Here is a 22823-nt window from a genome sequence, read left to right on the forward strand (position 1 = left end):
ATGCTTCATTCCCTGTAATCAGAAAAAGAAGTCAAGCGGGCACATTTATCATGGTGACCGCGGAGTTTGTAGGTGAGACAATCCGAAGGGAGAAGATACCTTTGATTAAGTTAAGACAAACTATAATGGATGAGAGTTCTGCTCAAGTCCAATAAATCAGCAGAGCCTTTCTAGGCTGGCAGACACAGGAATCATTGGTAAATTAACACTTGCTGGAGTTGCTATGCTGATGCCGTTAATGTGAATCCTGCCCAGATACCTCTACAGCAGACAGCTGGGCAAGGAAGTCTAAATAATCTTCAGAGGATATTTGTGATTGATGACTGCAAAAATGTATTACCCATTGGACTTATTCAGAGCAATGCTTTAATATACCTTGGTCTCTTTTAATGGTGGGATATAGTGAAAGGTCGCCGGGCTCAGTGCTAACAATCAGACCAACTGACTGAAATGGCAATGGTATTGAAACCATTTTGTACACGGATTAGCATCTCCTCAAATGGGCTGGGGGTCAGAAGGTGTCATTTGAAATGAGAAAGTGGGAACCTTTTGTTTTGGGTTTCTCTGTGTCTATAAATTTTGGGTTTTCACCCCCCCCCGGGATTTCTGAAGCCATGAATAAAATATGAGTGTGTTGGATTTCTTTTTCCTTAATGAGTGATTGCCCCGGATGGTAGGACATTCCCCACACAAAGAAAGCCACACTCTGGATTTATTAACTCTTAGCAAATGTTTGTTCGATGCTGAGTAATGAGCAGGTTTGCCGGTGCAGCAAGATAAAAGGCTTCTCCACTTTGTGTTTATCCTCTGGGTAATGAACAAACAAATTGGTGATTTTGTATTTTTCCTGTTGGAAATTCATAAGGTCACCTGGGGAAAACAGAGAAGGTTAACTGGCATGAACACTTGCCTGTAAGCAGGGTGTCAGCAAAAGAAAGGTCACAAATGGATGAAATATCCCAAACTATAACCAGTGCAGCCGCAAATGCAGGGCCCGAGGAAAGGAAATTGCATTTAATGAAAGCAGAGCCTTGGGAATTGCACTGACGGGCATGCAGCAGATCCTGTGTTTTCAGCATGCACATGTTGAGAAAACCTTTCAGAAAGCCAGCAGAATAATATCTCCCTTGCGAAAGCCCTTCACTTTTTGCCACCTTCTACTATATCCTACTCTGTTGTTTTTTTCTACCTTTTCCCTTTGTATTCTGTTTCTTTACCCACTTTTCACATTTCATTTCTCACTGCAGAGAAAAGCTACTTTCTAAGGGTCAAAGGGTGGCAGTAAAAGAGGCTAGAGGAAGCTGAAGCTATAGCCTTCGGGTGATAGATAATCTACACAGAGTACAGAGCGTCCAGACCTGCCTTCAACTTTGGTTGCCAACTTTTCTTAACATGAAGCAAAACTCTTTCTTTCTTTCCTTTGTTAGACACCGACTCATGAGGAACCAGAGAAATGGGATTTCCTGCAAGTTCGTTGGATATTTTTCTGCAAAGGTACACTGGTGATTCTCTCTGAATGAACAAAACAGTGTGGTTAAGTATTCTGTTAAGTTAGAGGTCAAAGACTGGGGTCATTTCCTGTCAACAATCTTATTTCTTTGCCCTGGGAAAAATTACCTTTCTTCATCCCATTAGAAATCTTGATTCTGCTCCACAATGATCTAGATTGGTTGAAACTTGGGGGAAAAAAAAAGCTCCTCTGATTGACTGCTTTTCCAAACTGGAAAATAATCCTTTTCTTGATGAGGGAGACAGACAAGTGACGTTTGTCACCAGAATAGAAAAACTGAAGGAAGAATGAGAGAAAAAAGTAAAAAGATGGAAGGGGGAGAGGGAAAGATTGGAAAGAGAAATGGAAATATGGTTATCCATAAAGGATCAATCTATGAGAAGGAGGAAAATTGTAGAAGGGAGAGAAAGAAACAGGGATACATCCAACTGGGAACAAATAAGGTTGGTATAAGAGAGAGTGGGCAAGGGTTGCAGGCAGTAAGTTAGCTCAGAAGAGGATAATGTTGGACTTCAATTATTCCCATAGTTTTTCAGTCCTTCACAAGTGGAAAACTACAGGATTTGCACTGGGAAAACCTTCTCATTCTTTACCTGGGAGGAAAGGAAGACCACAAAGCACTGAGAGAAAAAGGCATTGTGTACATATTACATCTCAACTTTGAGGCTTTGGGGAAAGCCACGGGTGCGACATGAACTCCCCAAGTTGAAGGGAAGCATGGACATCTGTCCGGTCTAACTTGCTCATTTTGCAGATGAGAAAATCAAGGTCTGAATTGTCTATCAGAGGGGCTCATCCAAACTCAAGACAGCTTGTTAGAATGATGCAGGTGGGAGTAGAACCCAAACGATCTGCCTCTCTGTCATCTGACTTCCACAGCTGCTGCTAGAGCTGACCATTTATTTCTCATTGCAGGCGCCTGGTCCCTGACAGAGCTCTGGGCTTCTGCCAGCTGCTCACCCCTCACAGCTCTGACACTAGAAACAATAGGGGGTTACTAAAGGTTTCCAAGCAGGGGAGTGATGTAACAAAACTGGGTTGGCAGAGGATCATTCTAGCAGCTGAATGTGGTGAGCAGGTGGAGTATAAAGAAATCACAACACCATAAGGCCCTGATAAAGTACCTGTGTGACCTTGAACAAACCCATTCATCTCTAAACCCAATTTTCTCATATATAAAATGATGGCATTGGATGGTCCTATGCAAGTCTACTGTTTTATGATTTTTATGCACCCCTTTCTGCAGTCGTGGCCATTAACGTTACTTACTTGTAGCAGCTGACAGGCTATGGCACGCCTGTCATTTCTTGCACTTGGTGTTAGCCACAGAGGCCTTGAGGTAAATTGGCCACTTCACAAACAAATTCCTGAAAAATGGCAATTCTAGCAGCTTCCCAGAGCTTGGACCATGGAATCTAAATGGGGAAAAGATAGGAGCACATAAATGTCTGTTTAACTCTGTTCTCTTTGATTAACGAATATTATTCAAGGCAATAGTCATAAAATACAAAGAATTTACATAGCAAGAGAATCTATACCAGTTTCCTCAGCCCCAACCAGATAACAGGACTAGAACCGGGGGCTCTGGCTGAAGTAGTTCAGTAAGCAATTGAAGGCAAAGAAATAACAGTCAGCTAATTCTGTCACTGATGACGTCATTATGAGGAAAACCTAACTCCTTAACTGTTTTGAATCAGTTGCTTGCTTATTTTATGTTTTAAAAGTTGCCATTTTAAAGAAAAGGCCATCTCTTGGCACAATCTCTCCTTTAAAATCAGGTTGATAATAGCCCATTATAGAGAGAAAGGGGTCAATAATGAGAGTGTGGAAGTAGTTACCGCTTGTCATCTATGAAGATAACAGAGTCCTCCAAAAAATAAAATGCTATAGAGGAACATTGTTCTAATATTTTCAGAAACGCGTGAGTTACTGTTCATAAAGCATTCTCTGGGGTTTGAGAAAAAGTTGCTTGCAAAAGCTAAATAAACAGATGCTTTGGAATGTTGATTAAAGACGGGAAACTAAACCAGGATTTGTTGTCGGATAATCAAATTTTATACTCACAACTGATGGAGGAGCAGAAATTATGTCAAAGGAAATGGATTTGTCTGGAAGGAAGGACTAAGTAAGTATTAAACATCTACCCCATTCCCTCAACCCCAGATGCACAATAGCATATGTCTCTAACTCACTGATCAGACTGAAGAAAAACCTGGAGTTGGGAGGCGCCATCTTGATCTTTACTAGATTTTATTTTTCCTAAGAGAAATTCACAAAAGAAACTAGGAAATTAGCCATTGTGCAACTAAGGCTTTTCTTTTTTTTCTTTTTTTCTTTTTTGTTATTTTTTCTGAGATGGAGCCGTGCTCTATCATCTAGGCTGGTATGTAGTGGTGCGATCTCGGCTCACTGCAACCTCTGCCTCTGGGTTCAAGCAATTCTGCCTCAGCTTCCTAAGTAGCTGGGATTATAGGTGCCCGCCACCACATGTTGCTAATTTTTTGTATTTTTAGTGGAGAGGGTACTTTCACCATGTTGGCCAGGCTGGTCTCGAACTCTTGACCTCGAGATCCACCCGCCTTGGCCTCCCAAAGTGCTAGGATTACAGACATGAGCCACCTTGCCCAGCCTAAGGCTTTTATTTTCATGCTAACCACTCATTAGAGATTTCCATTTATCTTAATTGAGATGACCTCTGTTTGATTCCTTGATAAGACCTTTATCTTAGGTACTATGCAACAATTTTCAAACAAGTCTAAAAATCCAACTAAACGTTAGCAGTATGGGCCCCAGCTCTGTCAAAAAAGCAACTCAAGATAGGAAACAAAAGAACAAAAAGAGGCAAGTACTGGCTCTCTCAACAAATACTTATTTTGAACTTCTATATGCCAAGCACTATGCTATGAACATGTAGATCCTGGTTCTAGTTTTCAGAAGCTTCCTTTAGTATTGAGTAACATTACCTAACAAGTGCTTTCATTCATAACTTATTGGAAGTTGTATATTTGATTAATAGAGAAAAGTAATACATTTTTATTCTGTGTTTCAATTTCTAATAGTCTTATCACCATAGATAAATTTATGTATCTCTTTTTAGCACAATTTTTAAAAATGTCCCATGACCATGCAATTTTTAAATAAAGATACTAGCAACATTACCTTTTTGTTATATTTGTTGCCTCTTCCCTTTCCCATTTTTTTCACATATCAGATCTAAAAGTATTTGTACTCTTACTTTGTGTTATCAAGGTTGATAGCATTTACATTTTGTTCTCTAATTGTGATGAATCGTTATAATTTTCCATAAATGTTGAAAGCATTTAAAAGCATTTACATTATTATGACTATGTAAATGTTTCCCTGCAGAACCAGTGTAACACTCTAATTCCTTCTCTCTCTTCCTATTTCACTGAAAAATAGAATGTTTCCAGAACCAAGGTCAAAAGATTCTTTATTCTTACACTTCACCAAATTCTAATTTGTTTTTTATTTAGGACACAATATTCTTGTTTGCTTTCTGGAGTTTTTAATTGTCTGTTGCCTTGAGAGGAGAAAAATGTAATTGATTTTGTCTAGCTCTTAATCATTCTAACTACTCTTTGGAATCTGTTCCCTTCTTCCTGAAGGCATGCTCATTGGACAGTGATTTCTTGTTCTACGATTAGTCAATTCTTTTTTGGCCTGTCACACAGCAGTCATTCTAATTGATCTTTTCATTGGACTCTTGGTTTTTTCCTCCATTTTTTTTTTTTTTTTTTTTTTTTTTGAGATGGAGTTTTGCTTTGTCGCCCAGAATGGAGTGCAGTGGCACAATCTTGGCTCACTACACCTGCACTTCCCGGGTTCAAGCAATTCTCCTGCCTCAGCCTCCCAAGTGGCTGGGACTATAGGCACCCACCACCGCGCTCAGCTTTTCTTTTTTTTTTTTTTTTTTTTCGATTTTTAGTAGAGACGGGTTTCACCATATTCGCCAGGATGGTCTCAATCTCCTGACCTCCTGATCTGCCCACCTCGACCTCCCAAACTGCTGGGATTACAGGTGTGAGCCACTGCGTCTGGCAGTTTATCCGTTTCTTATATCCTATGTCTTCACTTTTCTAGTTCTTATCCTCTGTTTCGCTGGAGTACATCCTTAAATAACTACTTTGAGCTAAGGAGACAAACTTAGTGAGTTCTGACACATCTGAAAATGATGTGACTACTTATAATTGCTTATTAGTTGGGTTAGGTATAGAATTCTAGGATCAAATTCATTATCTCAGAATTTCAAAGGCTCTATTTTATCATTTTTCAGCATGTGTGACTGATGGTGAGGTGTTTGATGATGATCTACTTTTATTCTAACATAAATTACTTCTTTTTCCTCTTTGGCAACTTTTAAGATCTCTTTATCTTTAGCATTAGGAAATTTTAGAAATTATAGAATGGTATTTGTTTTTGTATATTCTTTCTCCAGGACTTGAAAAGCTCTTTTAAAGATTCATCTCACTTCAGTGCTGGAAAGTTTTGTTCATATTTCTTCATTTTGTTTTATTTAAAAATTTTTATTTACATATAATCTACTTAGAGAAAAATCCATGAGTCATAAGAGTATAATCTATTTTTTTCCACAAGCTGAAAATATCCCTGTAACAAGCAGTAAAGACAGGAAATGGGATAATTCCAGCACCTCAGAAACTTTTCTCCCATTTTGTTCTAATCACCCTGGCAAGGTAACCACTATCCTGACGTCTAACAGAAAGATTCAGTTATTCTGTTTTTTTTTTTTATTTCGTATAAATAAAATCAATGTTTGTTGTTGTTGTTGTTGTTATTGTTGTTTTTTACTAATTTTCTCCTGCTCACATTTTTCATCCTTTCTCTAGAACTTCTAGTTGTCAGGCATTGAAGCTTTGGTATTGATACTTTATTATCTGTTCCCTTGTATGTTTCCTGTCTTTTTTAGTGATATGTACTGGGATAGATCCTCAAGTTATCTTCCATTATTTTGTTTTTTGGCCATTTTGTTTATTAATTTCCCTGTGCTTGTTTTGCTCTCTGTTACTTTTTCACATCATCCGTGTTATTGACATAAATCTAGGTTGCTGTCACAATAGGCCCCAAAATATGGTGACTTAAATAATACCAAATTCTATTTCATTCTTGGGTAAGTGACAGGAGATGGATGGGGTGATTGTGCTTCCTGAAGCCATTCAGGAACTCAAGTTCCCTCCGTCTTCCACCATGTCATCCCTTAAGGTGTCACTCTCTTTTGCATGGCCAAAGCTGTGTCATAGCCACATCCACACAGAGAGGAAAAAAGAAGTTCTGAGACAATACTTGCGTGCATTGCTTCCTTTCACATTAAATAGAGTAGAACTGTCACATGTTACAACTAACTGTGAAGGAATATGAAAAATAGTCTAGCTGCATGCCGTTAGGAAGAAGGGTAGAAGTGTATTTAGGGAGGAAAACTAGAGCTCTGTTACACCATCCTGTATTTGTATTATTGATAAAATATCTTCCCAACTTTCCTGGAAAATAAAGAGGGTATTCTTTATTTATCTTTATTTCTCTACTCTTTTCTCCTGTCTCTCTCTCTTCCTTCTCCCTCCTTTCTTCCTTTCTTTCTGTTTCTGTCTATTTTCTGAATATTCCCTATTTCCCCTGGCCTCATAATTTTTGGACTATATTATTCCATCACTTCAGACTGGGACTTTCCCTAAATGAATAATGAACCTTACTTGTCTATTTGCAGCGTTAACAATGAAGAAAGATGAATGTTGACTGGGAGAACTGTGTATACAGCTAGAAAATTGGCAGGAAGGCTCTTCCTCAGTGTGAGTGCACAAGGCAACGGTTATTATATAAGGGCCTCCCAAGTTCAACAATAGTGAGAATGATGAGTGCTTTACCTCTGTAGCAATGACAGCCACAATAGCTGTTTTAATTCTCTCCAGTTTGTTCTTTGAAGGAGAACCTTATGTGTGTGTGTATGTGTGTGTCGGGGCGGGGGGCATTCTTTCCTTGTTTTGTATTGAAGTTTGTATTAGTTTAGGCTAAGCAATGCTATAGCAACAAACAACCCTCCAAATCCCAATGGTTTACAAGAACAAAGATTATGACAAGTCTACCATGCATTGGCTTATGTTCCACTTCCTCTCGCTTTATTATCTGACCTGGGCTAACAAAAATAGCTCCTCTCAGAGATACTGGCAGTGTTGTGGCAAAGGGACACGGTGAACCATGTGCTGGCCCTTAACACTCCTGCTTGAAAGTGAAACACATCACTTCTGCTAATATTTGTTGCCAAATAAATCACATGACCTTGAGCAAGTACAACAGGACGAGGCTATTTAACTCTTGGATAGGCAGATGTACCACAAAAAAAAAAAAAAAAAAAGGAACAAAAGTATCTGTAATAATAGTACAGTTTCCTAAAGGGTTAAATACTAACCCTCTGTTTTTTTAATTGGGGGTAAGGGGGTAAGGGAATCAGTTGACCTATGCATGTAACTTAAATCCGTTGCCTGTGTTCAACCAAACTTTATGGCTACCCTTCACTTGTTCTATGATTTCTTAATCAAGATTCTCTCTGTAATTCTCTAATACTCTCCACGGTAGCCCCTGCTTCCTGCCCAGGAGACAGGTATATTTAAGCTGCAGCTTTTTAATATTTTCTTAATCAGCGAGCACCCCTCTTTCTCTCTTCCAGAAATTGTTGAAATCTATTATCTGCTTATAATTTCCTTTTCTGTTTTCTTTATTATGATGAGATTATACCTTTTTAAATTCTTTTATTCTGATACTCATGGATTTTCAGGAAAAAAAAGTTAAGCTTTTGTGTTCATTTGGCTGTATTAAAAGGAAGACAAAAACTGAATACATGCAAAAGAATTGCTGAATCACACACACACACACACACACCCCTTATTTTCTTAAAAAAAAAAACCTCAAAAGTTAAAAAAAGAAAAGATCAGGAAAAATAGTAGGCAGTTAAAATTTGTGTTTTGTTCTGTTTTTCCAATAACGGGTTTCAATTTTAAACATCGTTATTGACTCACTGCTATTAAAAACAAGACAAATATGTCTTTATCCTCTTTCCTATGCAAACCCCTAATTTTTACTTAATTTATTATTACATCAGGTTGCCAACAGTTATAACAATCATGTTTGATTCTATGATATTGTTCTCCATACTTTAAAACCTTAATTTATGAATTTAAGCAGTCAGAGCTCACCACAACACCTTTTACCATGATTTCTTCACCTATGAATTGTTTATTTTAAGAAATCTTCAGAGGCTGTGGCTATAAGCATATTTTTTTTTTCGAAAAGATGTAGGAAGAAATCCTATAATTTACTGAAATTTTGCCTGCTTGATTTTTTTTTAAAGGAAAACTTGACTTCTTTTAAATTCTTACATCCAGCTTTTGTTTTTGGCTAAGATGAAATAACGAGGACCAGACTTCCTCTTCTGCGTAAAAGCACGAACCAACAAAAAACAGACAAAATACATGAAACAGTGGTTTTCAAGATATTGGACATCAGACAACAAATGAGATTGAGGCCATTAAACAAATAAAGTAAGCCTTGAGATTGCCCCAGGTAAGTGCTCAGAGAGAGATTTCAGGTCATTGCTTAGACAGGCAGAGTCTTAGCAGAGCCTGGCAGTCTCCTTGAAATGAACAGAAGAAGCTGGGGACACAGTGAACCCAAAGTGGCTACTGCTCACAGGACAGAGTGCAGGGGAGAGAGAGAGAGAAAGAGAACAAAGTCGAGAGATCTGCAGATCAGCCAGGTTCATCTCAGTCTTCAGCTGAGTACTTCTGATCAGTAAGTACAGATCAGAAGTGTAAGGAAAAACCCTCCCAAAATGTCAGAGGCAACATACCTGGAGATCTCTCAGGGTTAGGAAGAGTTCCTGTCCTGATCATCCAGCTATAGATGAAATATTGAAAATCTTCATAATTCATTAGGCACTGGGTAGATTTCTCAAAAGCGTTTTGCTCAGTAATAGGGGAAAAATATCCCACACTGTGCTCTGAATCAAGACTAATAAATGTTAAAAATGAGACCCGAAAGGATCAAAAACTATTTTCAAACAACTTAGCCACAATTCAGAACAAAGCTCAAGAATATTTATAGATATGCAAAAATGTACAACACCTGGCAAGGTCAAATTAGAAAGTCTAGAATTCAATAAAAAGTATTGTCACGAAAAGAATCAGGAAAATACAATCCATAATGAAAAGAAAAATTAAGTGATGGAAACCCAACTACAAATGACATAGATGATAGAATTTAAAATAAGTCAACTGAAACCCACCTATATAAAACACAGATGAAATGACTAAGTTTATTAAAAGAGTTATTTAAAAAGTATTCTGTATGTTCAAGAAGATAGAGGAATGATTTAGCATGTTATATAGAGGAAGATAGTTTTAAAAAGAGCCAATTCAACCTTTAAAAAATGAAAACTACATTGTCTAAGATGAAAAATACGCTGGATATGATCAATGGCATATTAGACATTGCAGAAAAAAGATTAGAGAACTTGAAAACAGCAATAGAAATTAGCCAAACTTATGCACAGAGAAAAAAGACTGGAAAAAAAAATGAACAGATACTCAATGACAGGAGACGTCTTTCCTTATTGTTTTAATCTTTTAAAAAGGTAATTGAATGGTTAATACAAAAATAATAACAAGGTATTATGAAGCTTAAAACACATACAGAAGTAAAATTTATGACAACAATAACACAAAGACTAGCAGAGGAGAAATGGAAGTATACTGTTGTAAAGTTTCTGTAATATATGTAACGTGATGTAATATCAGTTGAAAGTAAACTGTAACCACAGGTGACCTCATAGCCCAAGTCTTTCTCACAAAGAAAACTCTAGGCCTAGAGGATTTTACTTATGCTTTGTATCAAAAATTTGAGGAATAAATAATACCAATACTATATCAACTCTTCCTTAAAGTCGAAGTAGATAGCATATTTCCAAATCCATTTTATGAGGCTAATATTACTCTGACACTAAACAAAACATTACAAAAAAAGAAAAAGAAAACCAAAAAATAATATATCCCATGAAAATAGACACAAAAATTCTTAACAAAACTTTAACGAACTGAATCCAACCAGTGGAGTTTAATGTAGCAATCCAAGATTGATTTAACGTTCCAAATTAATATATGTAATTCATCACATTAATAGACAAAAAATAAAAGTCGTATGGCATATCAATTTATACAGGTAAAGCATTACATAAAATCCCTCATCCATTCTGGACACAAATTTCAGCAAAGTAGAACTAGAAGGGAACTTTCTCAATCTGATAAAAAAACATCTAGGGAAAACCTATAGCTAACATCAAACTTAAGGGTGAAACACCACATGCTTTTTCTCCAAGATCAGGAATAAGGCCAAGATATCTGCTCTCACCATTTCTATTCAACATTGCTATTGAGATTCTAATCAATGCAAGAAAAACAAATAGGAGGTTTTGCCTTCCATAATCTTATGGAATAGTATAACCCTACAGAGTCTTTAATAAAAACTACTAAAATTAATAGAGAAATTTAGCAAGTTTTTAGTATACAAAATCAATATACCAAACCAACCACATCCCAATATAATATTAACTGTCAAAACCTAAAAATTTTAACACATACCATTTTCCACAACACCAAAAAAACTTAATACTTACAGAAACATCTGAAAAAGATGCACAAAGCCGGGTATGGTGGCTCAGGCCTGTAATCCCAGCACTTTGGGAGGTCAAGGAAGAGGGATTTCTTGTACCCAGGAGTTCAAGACCAGCCTGGGCAACATAGCAAGACCCCATGTCTTAAAAAAAAAAAAAAAGTAAAAAGGATACACAACGCCTATACAACGGAAATTGAATTTTGCTGAAGGGAACTGAAGGAGAACTACATAAATTGAAAAATACACTATATTCATGGGCTGGAAGATTTATCTTTACTAAGATATTGATTCTTCCAAAACTGTTCTATAGATTCAATTCAATTCTAATAAAAATCCCAGCAGGCCTTTTAAAAAATAAAAATTGGTAAATTAGTTCTGAAATTTAGATAAAAATGTAAAGGGCCTACAATAACTTTTTCAAAGTAGAATAAAATTATTTAATTTGTGCTACATGATTTCAAACTTACTATAAAGCTACAGAAATCAAGACAATATAATATTGGCATAAGTGTAGACAAATAGATCAATGGAACAGATTTCAGGATCCAGAAATAGACCCAAATATATGGTCAGTTGTTTTTTTGACAAAAGACAATTTAGCAGAGAAAGAACAGGCTTTTCAACAAATGGTGCTGAGACAATGGGACATGCATATGTAAGAAATGAACTTCAATCTATTCCTCACACTAAACACAAAAATGTTCTCAAACTGGAATATAGACCTAAACTGAAAACTTAAACTATAAAACTTCCAGAAGAAAACATAGAATCAAATCTTTGTTACCTTGGTTAGGCAAAGATTTCTTAGATATGACACCAAACACATGAGAAAAATGATATACAAGATTCCATCTTATTTTCATAAAGCTGAAAAGACAAACTACTAACTGGAAAAGAATATTTGCCAGTCACATATCTGATAAAAGACTTGTGTCCAGAATATATTAAAAATACTCAAAACTCAATAATAAGAAAGTGAACAACCCAATTAAAAATTGGGCCAAAGATTTTAAGAGACACTACACCTAGGAATATTTATGAAGGACAAATAAGCATATGAAAGATGCTCAACATAGTCATTAGAGAACTGAAAATTAAAACCACAGTGTGATACGCCTGCACAACTATTAGAATAGCTAACATTAAAAGACTAACTCTGATAAGTGGTGGCAAGGACGTGGATCAACTGGAATTCTTATTTAAAATGGAACAACTATGTTGGAAAACAGTTTGGCAGTTTCTTAAAAAAAATTAAACATACATCTACCATTTAATCAGTCATTCCACTTGTATGTTCTTACTCAAAAGAAATGTAAGCATATATCCATACAAAGATTTATATTCAAATGTTTACAGCAACTTTTTTGGTGACGGCTGGATTTGGCAGCAACACACATGTTCACTAATAGGTGAAAGGATACATTATGGTATATACAAATCATGGGATAATAAAAAGAAATAGACCATTAATATACACAGTAAGTTGGATGAATCTCAATGTGATTGTGCTAAGTGAAAGAAACCAGTCCAAAACTGAGTGCATATTGTATGATGCCACTTATATTCTAGAATTGTAGAAATTACAAACTAATCAATAATGATAGAAAGCAAATCAGTTGTTGCCTTGGGAATGGGGTGGTGAAGAGAGATAGGAGGAAAAGATTACAAATGAACACAGGAAAATTTGGGGGGTGATGGGTATGTTCAAATTTTGATTCATGCAGTGGTTTATGTGTTTATATTATGTCAAAAATTATTATGTTGCACACTTAAAAATTTTTAAAGTCTTATCTTCTTTCCCTCAGAATTTTGACAATCTTTTATCTTATCTTTAATTATTCAGTAGACTTTTATAAAACCATCCCTTATTTTAGGGAGATCTTTTTGCTGAAAGAGGTCTGAGGGTATATATTTAGCTCATAATTTCTGTTCTTATAGATAAATTTTCAATATTTCACAATATTTAGTAGATATGATTTATGGTTCTAGAGGGTTTCATGTTCATTTTTCTGTCTTGAGTATGATCTTTTTTTCGACTTTTTTGGGTGCTGTTTTGGTTCTCTGTTGATTTAATGAAGTCCAAGAGATAAAGTAAAGTAAAATGATCATACATGCACCACCTTTAAAATTTTGTCCTGGAAGATACATTTGTAAGACATACCTGTGCCTGGAGAAATGATATGATTCATTGGTGTGATTCATACTGGACTCACTGGGTTAGAATTATTATCATAAAATCATAAATTTACTCAGATCTGTCCAACAGCATAACTGGAATACAGTAGAGCAGGTGAGGCAAAGCTACATCCTTTTCTCATGTATTCTAAACTGAAAGAAAAAACAATTAGCACCTAAATATTTTAATATCTGGATCCTTTCTTCCTTCCGTCCTTCCTTCCTTCCATCCTTCCTTCTTTCCTTTTCTTTCCTTCCTTCATGTTTCTTACTTCCTTTCTTTCTTTTCTCCTTCCTTCTTTCTTTCCTCTTCTTTCTTCTTTCTTTTTCCTTTCTTTTTCTTTTTTCTTTCTTTCTTTCTTTTCTCCTTCCTTTCTTCTTTCTTTCCTCTTCTTTCTTCTTTCTTTCCTCTTTCTTTCTTTTCTCCTTCCTTCCTTCTTTCTTTCCTTTCTTTCTTCTTTCTTTTCTCTTTCTTTATTCTTTCTTTATTTCTCTTTCTTTTCCTTCCTTTCTCCCTCCCTCCCCTCTTCCTTTTTCCTTCCTTCCTTCCTCCCTCCCTACCTCCATCCCTCTCTCCCTCCCTCCCTCCCTTCCTTCCCTCCTTCCTTCCTTCTTTCCTTCCTTCCTTCCTTCCCTACCTCCTTCCCTCCCTCCCTTCCTTCCTTTCTTCTTTTTTGCACAGACAAAACACCTGCTTGATTAGCCACAAGCTTATTAAGAATACTAACTGGCCACAAACGATATGAATCAATAATGTTGTGCTTTGTGAGAAAGCTACCGTTATTCTGGGTCCTGTTAAATAACTGTGAGGTGGAAGAAATTAGAATCAATACTTCTAGCAACATCTGTCAGACCTTTACTAAAATATTTGGTTCCATTTGAAAATATTTACTATGTACCTTTTACCCATTCCAAGCTCTCAACTGGGCACAGATGATATAATGGGTGAAAATTGTATGCTCCCACCCTCACACTTTGATGTGCTAAATTCTTCTCTGTTACCTGTCCTATGTGAATTCCAGTGACTGGAAACACATTCTTTAAAGTTCCCAAGATCCCCATTTCTCTGTTTCAGAGAGTACTATCCAAACCAGTAGATGGAGATCCATATGATGCCTCAAGGAGTTCTGGGAGTTATACATATGGTGTTTTCCCGTGCCCCAGAGCTAGCACCTGATTCCAGGAGGGAGGCCTAACAAGCAAATCTCTCCTGATGGCTACTGTAATACTTCTTCCCAGGACTGTGAGAGCTGCCAAGATGACAATGACTCATATTGTCCCTGCGACCCTGCTTACCTCAGATACAAGCCTCGAAAAAGGAACAGTGTTAGTGAAGTGGAATGTTCTGAGCCCTGGGTACAAGAGAGTAAAATGGGACTTAGCCAGCCAATTAGATGCTAGAAATGGAGGTACTATTTCTATCCCATGGAAAGAAGGTGGGCATTATATTAAGGTAAGTGAGGAGCCACTTAAGAGATTTAAATGGGGAAGTTACTTGATCAGATTAGCGTCACTCTACTTCAAAAAAATAACCAAGACAAGATCTAAGCCAGCAGAGCAAAGAGAAACAGAATGACCAAAGGAAAAAAGTCTCAAAAGAAAGACTAAAGGGACAACTTAAATTTTGTCTTCCCACAGATGAAGATTTGCAGAAGGAGGACGTGGAATTTCTCTATGGCTATCTAAGAGAAAATGAACTTGATTCATATTAGAAGAAAATGTTTCTGAACATTACAAAGTCATTCATTCCTACAAGGGGGAAATACAGGAGTGATTCACCCTTGGTGTTGCTGGTCTCTATCTCTGGATACTTATGAGAAAACATCACCTCCAGTGGCCTCTACATTCACTTGACCCAAAGGATGATCACAAATTGGAGACTCTTAGAAATTGACGAGGGCACTTTCAATTTCAAGGGACAGAGATGCACCTCAAACTAGTTTAAATAAGGGGAGATTTATTGGTTTACATAATTTAAAAGTCGAGAAATAGATTTAGCTTTAGGCATGGCTGGATTCAGAGACTCAAAATATGACATCTGGAATTGATTCCTCTTCATCTCCTTCCGCTGCTCTCTTTTTGTTGATTAAATTGTTCCAAGCAGCAGTCCCAAACTTACACCTTACTTCTTTAGCTAACTCAGTGAAATGATAATGCCTCTTTCCCAAGAGTACCAGCAAAATCTTGCAATGGACTCAGATTGTCTTGGTTTCAGTCAAGGGCTCACTTGTGAAATCATCACTGAGTTTGATTACCCAACTGGTTGTTTGAATAGTCCAGTTGGTCATTCTTGAGTCATACGTTCGGCCTTGGAACTGAGAGGATTGGGTCAACCTCACCTAAATTAAGGGTCTGAGTATGATGAAGTGGTGGTGACGGGTAATTCTCAAAAGTATCTTGGGGTGTTTACAAGAAAAAAGGAAGGTATGCTGGACAGGCAGAATAAACAATCAACAACAAAACAAAACACCTTCTCCCGCCCACACAAACAGATGTCTACTCTACGTTAAAAGTCTCTTTAAAGTCTGTATTTACAGTTTGATATCTTAGAAAGGTGAACCTAGCCAAGAACATTCCTAGATACACTAAATTTTACTCTGTAATCATTTATACCATTGCTGTCATACTCCAAAAACTTGTTTTAAACTTCCATACTGCACACTTTACAGGGAAATGCCACGGCATAAAGAAACTCACTTCTTGGCTGTAGGTCACCCAACAAAGTGTTTTCCTGTATATGCTCTGGACTGTGAATATCTCCTGGCAAGAAAATAATGGAGCTAACTGCCTTCATCATAAGTGAGAAGAGCCATGTGTAGCTTATGTCTGAAATAAAAAAGCCAGTGTACAACTTTCAAACAACAGATTGTCCCCAGCATTGGTGAGCCATGGGCAGTAACAAATGAAGCCTTCTCGGGCTTTCTCCTGGTCCTGAGCTGTGATCTGAACCGAGCAGAGCTGCAGCTGAGAGTTGCGGAGGCAGCATGCCCAGTTAATCCTTAGTGCTTGTGCCAAGACTGTCAACAAAGGGTCCCATTGTCATGGCACAGTGCGGCTAGGGGTACTAGTATGCTAGGGAACTGGATGGAGACCACCAACTCATTGACTGAAATGCTTTCTCCCACACCCGCTCCAAAACGGAAATCAATGTCTGGCACTTAGCATTCATGAGCAGTCCAGCAATACCAATCTCAGAGTGCACATGCTTGTAAGGAAAAAGAAATGGATAAGCTAGGCAGACTTTACTTCCAAACCTCAGAGGGGTTGCAAACATCATTGTGAAAAATCGATTTGGCAAAATTATGGCTGGTCCTGACTGCTATTTTAATTGCATGCTGAGTTTGGCGATGATGGGTCTGATTTTTTTTTTTCTTCATGCATTAAAAAAAAAAATAAAAGAAGTAGAAAGAAAAAGGATGAGAATCAAGAGTCCCTGAAATTTTCTTTTGAATTTTCAGCCTCAGCACTACCATGCTGGCTCTTTATCTTTATTCTTCGCTAAATGATTTCACTTTCAGTGTTGGAGGTTATTCTCTTGAACCATTTCAGACAGTTTTCTGTTATTACTTTAATTCTCGGTAAGCTGTTGGCAATTGCTACCAAATTGCTTCATGGATCAATTCTTCCTCCATAGCCCATTAAATTTTGCTTTTTTCTCCTGAGTAAGAAGTCACAAACACATTTGGTTACACCTGGCCAGTGAGCCATAAGCCCTTTACTCCTCTTTAGAACTTACTGCAATAGACTCACATTAGGATTTCTGAATGCCTCATGTTTATGGTCTATTGGGATTCACTGTTGTTATTTGCTTGAATATGTAACCAGGAATGGGAGTAAGTATACAGGGTATCCTTATATTTGTTAAATCCCAATAGTCATGTGGTAGATTACAAAAAAATGCCTACATCTTAGAACTCTTTCTTTATGGCAGATGTGCAATGTGACTTTGCAGGTCCACTTGACAAGAAATTAGTCTCTTCTCCTACCCCTTAAATGTTGGTTGACACTGTGAGTTGCTTTGACCAATAGCATGTGGCAGGAGTTATGATATGCCAGTCGCAAGCCTGGATTTCAAGAAGCCATTTTGCACACCACAACTCACTCTCCTAGAATCCCTGTTTTCTCCAAGTGAGCAAGCCCAGCCTAGCATGCTGGAAGATGAGAAGCCACTTGGCTGAGAGCCATGGTGCCCTGGTCAACAATAAATCCAGCTGACCTGGCAGCTGACTCCAGACCCAGCTAAGCCCAGCTCAAATTACTGACCCCTAGAGCTAAGTAAATGGTTGTTTTAAGCCATTAAATTTTGAGATGATTTGTTATACTACAAATATTAATTGATAGGATCCTTACCTTATTGTTTCTGGTGATTCTTGCCATTACTACTTTGTAAGTATCACCTTCTAGCTTCCATACTAAACTGAGAAATCCTTGCTGTATACCTAGTTGGAAAATTAATGAAAATAAGGTCCTATTACTATAACATTTATGTCTACAATGGTGTCCTCTGTTTTAACTCCTCTGTTAAAAGACTGTGAACAGCTAGCTCCCTGTTGCTTTCTGAATAATGTTCAAATGTATTGACTCAACATTTAAGGCCCTCCACAGTTTGATGCTAGCCTGGCCATTCGGTCTTGTATCTATCTCCCTCCATTTGAAAACGTTTTTTCCAGACTATATGGACTACCTTACTTTCCCCAAATCACAATGCATCCCTACCTCCTCGACTTTGCTCCTACTGTTTCCTCTGCCTGGAATGACCTTCCCCTCATTACTGCATGAACAATCAAAGTCCATTTCAAATACTACCTCCTTCTTGATGCTTTTCCAAAACATTCTAATCAGATGGGATGATTTCTTCCTCTCTTGGGATGCTGAAAGGCCCTGGTGACTAACACTCAGGGGTCACCAGAGGCATATCCCTCTTGGATTCTCAGTGCTTTGTTCCCTGTGGTGTTCTGGTATAGGACATCACCTCGCCCATCCTTGTCAGAGAACTTTCGAGTGCTAAGCATGGGTCAGACTCTTTGCTGGGCACTTTATACACATTAGCTCATTTAGTCCTCTTCATTACCCTATTGGGTAAGTGTTATTAGTTTCAGTGTATAGGTGATAAAAAATGAAGCTCGAAAACCTAAATAATTGATCGAAGTTTCCACAAATCCCACAAATCCGGACAGCAGATGTGATATTGAATGTGGTCTTTCGCTCAGCCACTCAGATCTCCCTCACAGCCCCCTGTGTGAGGACACACAGAAGTTGGCAACTCAGTGGCTTGGAGAAAATATTGTCAGAGCTCTAACTTCGTATATTGTCTCACAGGGGAGTCAACTGAAGGGACGATATTTGCCTGATGGAAAGAGCCTACCCTGGAGTAGTTGGTCAGCCACACTGGGGCTAGGCAGGGACTTACTTCTTCAATTTCCAGTGCTTCATCAAGAATGTTCTGGGAGGGCGTAGTAGCTGATGGCTGTCATCCTAGCACTTTGGGAGGCCAAAGCAGGATGATCACTTGAGACAGGAGTTTGTGACCAGCCTGGGCAACATAGGAAGACCCTGTCTCTACAAAAAAGAAAAAAAAAAATTTAATTAGCCGAGCATGGTGGCATATGCTTGTAGTCTCAATCCTCGGGAGACTGAGGCAGGAAGATTGCTTGAGCCCAGGAGGTCGAGACTATGAGTGAGCTATAATCGTGCCACTGAACTTCAGCCTGGGCAACACAGTGAGACTCTGTCTCAAAAAAAAAAAAAGGGTGTTCTGAAACATTTTACGAGTTATTAATATCAGACAGTGGCTCACCACTAAGATAGTTAATAAGCTACCCACTGATTTGCTCTAATTATCTGGGAACTAATAACTGTCTACTCTTCTAGTCATAATGAATTTCTTTCCTTAGTCAAGCTTGTCCATAAGATTGACTATGGGACATCCAAGAGGTTGGCCCTAATTGATCCTATTTCAACATGGCCACTGCTGTTGGGCCCAGGTGCTACAGAGCAGATCAGCAGCAGAGACCATGAAGTGAGAGGGGAAAAGCTTGACTTTGCTACTCAGGAGGTATAGCCAAGCCTCTCTACTTGGCCAGAATATAATCATGGCTTAGTTCATTTTTACTTTAAGCCATAGATTATTTTCTCACCAGGAAAATGGAAATATTTCCCTGTATTTGTGAGTGATTTGCTTCTTAAAATGGTAAAAAAAAAAAAAATGAACTTAATAGGCATCATGTTTTAGTGATATTGAAAGATATCCTTGAGAACAGAAGGGTGTGGATGCTAGTTTTGAATGGTGGGAACAGCAAGGTCAACTTCACAGTCCTTCAGCCTCAGGTACAGTGATCCTTCTGTTAGTCGTCCTTCAATTATGTCATGGGGTTGTGCCTGCTTGACAGACAGAGCTCACATGTGGGATCTTGCATGAGGAGAAGATGTAGGAAATTTGCTCTTGGACCAAGGTTCTTTAGGATGTAGGCTTTCTGATTACACCAGTGTTCCCACTGAAGTTTCCTGGGTCTCTATCTCACATAGAGTTTCCACCTTGCCAGAACACTGGATACTGCCCCAGGCCACAGCAAGTGTGCCTTGAGGACCAGAGCAAGACTCAGTTTCACCTGAAGAAATGGCTGGTCACTGAGAAGGCCTCTGGATTGTAGATTTATTACCACCAAAGGGCAGTCCCTAATTTGAGAAATGGTGCTTCACACCAAGTTCCTTCCCCAGTCTCTTGAAAGTCTTGACTTCAAAGGAGTTGCCACACACTGATGGCAAACATGCTTACAGTACAATTGACACAGCAGATACCTGTAGCTCTCTGAAGGCCTGGGTGTGCTAGTCCCACAGGAAAATTAGGCTTGACTTGTATTCTCCAAAATCATTTCAAGGAGATGATATTAATACATGACATCCGAGAGGGGGAAAACAAGAAAAAACAACAGAGAGGTAAAGCTTCTAGTGCAAACTGCTTCTTGTTTAGTTTCCCATGCTTCTTCTCCCTTCTCAGAACCAATGGAACTCCCTTGGGTTCCATTTGCATCCTCTTTCTGCCTTCCAGTTCTAATATTATAACAGCAGAGACAACAGCTAACCCATGTTTCTTTAACACTTTCTTGCCAATTACTATGCTTTACACAGAACTAATAATCTGTTTGTTGAAAAAAGTTGTTCCCAGTGGTTCATGATGGGACCCTTACTGTGCGTTGTACATAATAGGGACACAGTAATTACTTGCTGAATGGAAGAATCATTACTATATAGAGAAAATATAACAAAGTGGTTAAGTGCAGGTTCTTTAACACTAGCATGCTTGAGTTTAAAGTTTGGCCCTGCTACTTACTTGCTGTGATATTTTAGGCAAACGTCTTTACTTCTCAAAGTCTCAGTATCTTCATCTGTCAAATTAGGATAATAATACTACCTTACCTGAGGATTGTTATAGATTAAGCAGTAATCCCAGTATGTTGCATAGATTAACTACTTAATAAATAATATTATTGTCATTGTTACGATTATTAGTGCCAAGCATTATTCAAAGTTTCCTATCTCCATTTTATGTTCGCAATGTACAGTTGAAATACATATGTATGTATACATGTATATGTATACGTATATGTGTGTATGTGTATATATACATATATATGTGCGTGCGTGTGTGTGTATATGTGTTTATATATACTTATTCTTCAGTGAAAAATCAAGGCTCTGAGAGATAATAAACTTGTTGAAGGTCATAGAAAGCACTGACTTGGAAGCCTTAATCCACAGCAAGGTGAAGGGGTGAGGAGAAAAAAGCTCTTTATAAACTTATTTTTTAAAACACTGTGAAGTTTGCGGAAGGCTTATTATTCCAGAATGGGCAAAGGTTATTCTACACAGATCAAGGGGTCAATAAGTTTGGCTGCACTTGCAGCAGGATAATTTAGTTCAGAGTTATGTTCCCTCTGAAATCTCCTTGTGGGATGATAATGTTATTTCCCATAAAATAGAATACAAGGGCTCTCATTTCCTTTGTTAATGAAACCCTCTTTCAGGCTACTCATCGTACTAGGCACCTGCAGCCAGGTTATAATTTAGGATCTCCTTAGCAGTCTCAGGGTCTTATCCAAATTAGGGTCTTCAGCCCCTTCAGGTCTCCTGGAGTGGAGATGGGGCATTGAAACACTCAAATACTAACTCTCTTTGATCAGCTTCCTACCAAACCACCTCCCAGATGCACAAATGCACACACTCACCTGGCCTAGATTGCCTTTGGGTACTGGAGTGACCTGGAGCTCCTAAGCTATAACATTTCCTACAACACCTGAATCTGGAATGTGGTCACTCCTGGTCCTTGGGCTTTTGTGTTTGTTTGTTTTTTTTGTGACAGTGTCTTGCTCCATCACCCAGGCTGGAGTGCAGTGGCACAACCTCAGCTCATTGCAACCTCCGTCTCCCTAGTTCAAGTGATTCTCGTACCCCAGCCTCCTGAGTAGCTGGGATTACAGGTGTGCGCCATCACGCCCAACTAATTTTTGTATTTTTAGTAGAGATGGGGTTTCACCATGGTGGCCAGGCTGGTCTTGAACTCCTGGCCTCTAATGATCCACCTGCTTTGGCCTCCCAAAGTGCTAGGATTACAGGTATGAGCCAGCATGCCCAGCCCCCTGGGCTCTTCTGTAATTGCTTCTGGTTAAATAAATTCTGGTCCAGGTGATACCTCCCAACAGCAATGTCTCTCAAGAGCTTCTCCTTGTTCACGGACTATGTGCAGGATGTCTCAGGCACTGATACCACACCTGCCCTTGTGGCGCTCCCACATAGTGTAGGACTCCTCCTAGCAGCATCCTTCAGTGACAGTGGATGCTGGTTTCCTATAGTATAGCAATGAACTGTTTTCCCCTCAACTGCACGAACCTTCAAGCCTCTGAGGTTGTCTGGAATCTTAGCGCCTATCCTGAGCTGCATCCCGAAAAGCTGCTTCCAACCAGTGTTCTAGTCTTCTAGTCGCCAGTGTGAGAGACACAGTCTTAAGGAATACCACCCCAGCCTTCAGAATTGAGTAAATAATGACTTCCAACTACTACTGCTAATGATAATGAGTTAGTATTAATAAGAGTTTCTGTTTTACACACTTCCCACCTGCAGACACTGTATTCATAGATTTTATCTTTATCATAATTTTACCAGATTGGTATCCCAATACCCATTTAAAGTATGAGGAAATCGAGGACCAGAGAGGCTAAGTGGCTTGCTCAAAGTTACCATTTGGTAGACAGCATAGTAGGTATTTGAACTCAAATTCTTCTGACTTTAAAGCCCTTTCTTTTATCCTCAAACTGCCATTTGGTAAGTGATGGGTACTATGCCAACAGCCTTGTGTATATTGCCTCATATAAAGAAGGGGCAGACAGTGGGTGCTGTGTCAACCCATCCTTCTGCGGTGACCCATGGCCAGTGTATCCCCCGGCTCACT

At 38.4% G+C, this 22823-nt stretch overlaps 1 protein-coding gene across 5 annotated transcripts in view; it reads left to right on the top strand.

Moving 5' to 3' along the window:
* LOC119623841 (uncharacterized) overlaps window positions 1–17009 on the top strand; it is a 147797-nt gene extending 130788 nt beyond the window's left edge. The window contains exons 12-14 of one of the 5 annotated variants that reach the window (XR_012094568.1): window positions 1428–3635; window positions 8886–9097; window positions 14454–17009. Coding sequence is in view for 1 of the 5 variants with exons in the window: in XM_073021024.1 (XP_072877125.1) it covers window positions 1428–1520 (93 nt within the window). In the remaining 4 variants the exon portion in view is untranslated. Of the gene's footprint in view, window positions 1–1427; window positions 5449–8885; window positions 9098–14453 lie in introns of those variants that run through there. The other 4 variants (XR_012094569.1, XR_012094570.1, XR_012094571.1 and 1 more) reach the window with 4 other exon arrangements.
* Window positions 17010–22823: the final 5814 nt, after the last annotated feature.

This window comes from Chlorocebus sabaeus, chromosome 11 (assembly GCF_047675955.1).
Source record: "Chlorocebus sabaeus isolate Y175 chromosome 11, mChlSab1.0.hap1, whole genome shotgun sequence".
Classification (NCBI taxonomy): domain Eukaryota; kingdom Metazoa; phylum Chordata; class Mammalia; order Primates; family Cercopithecidae; genus Chlorocebus; species Chlorocebus sabaeus.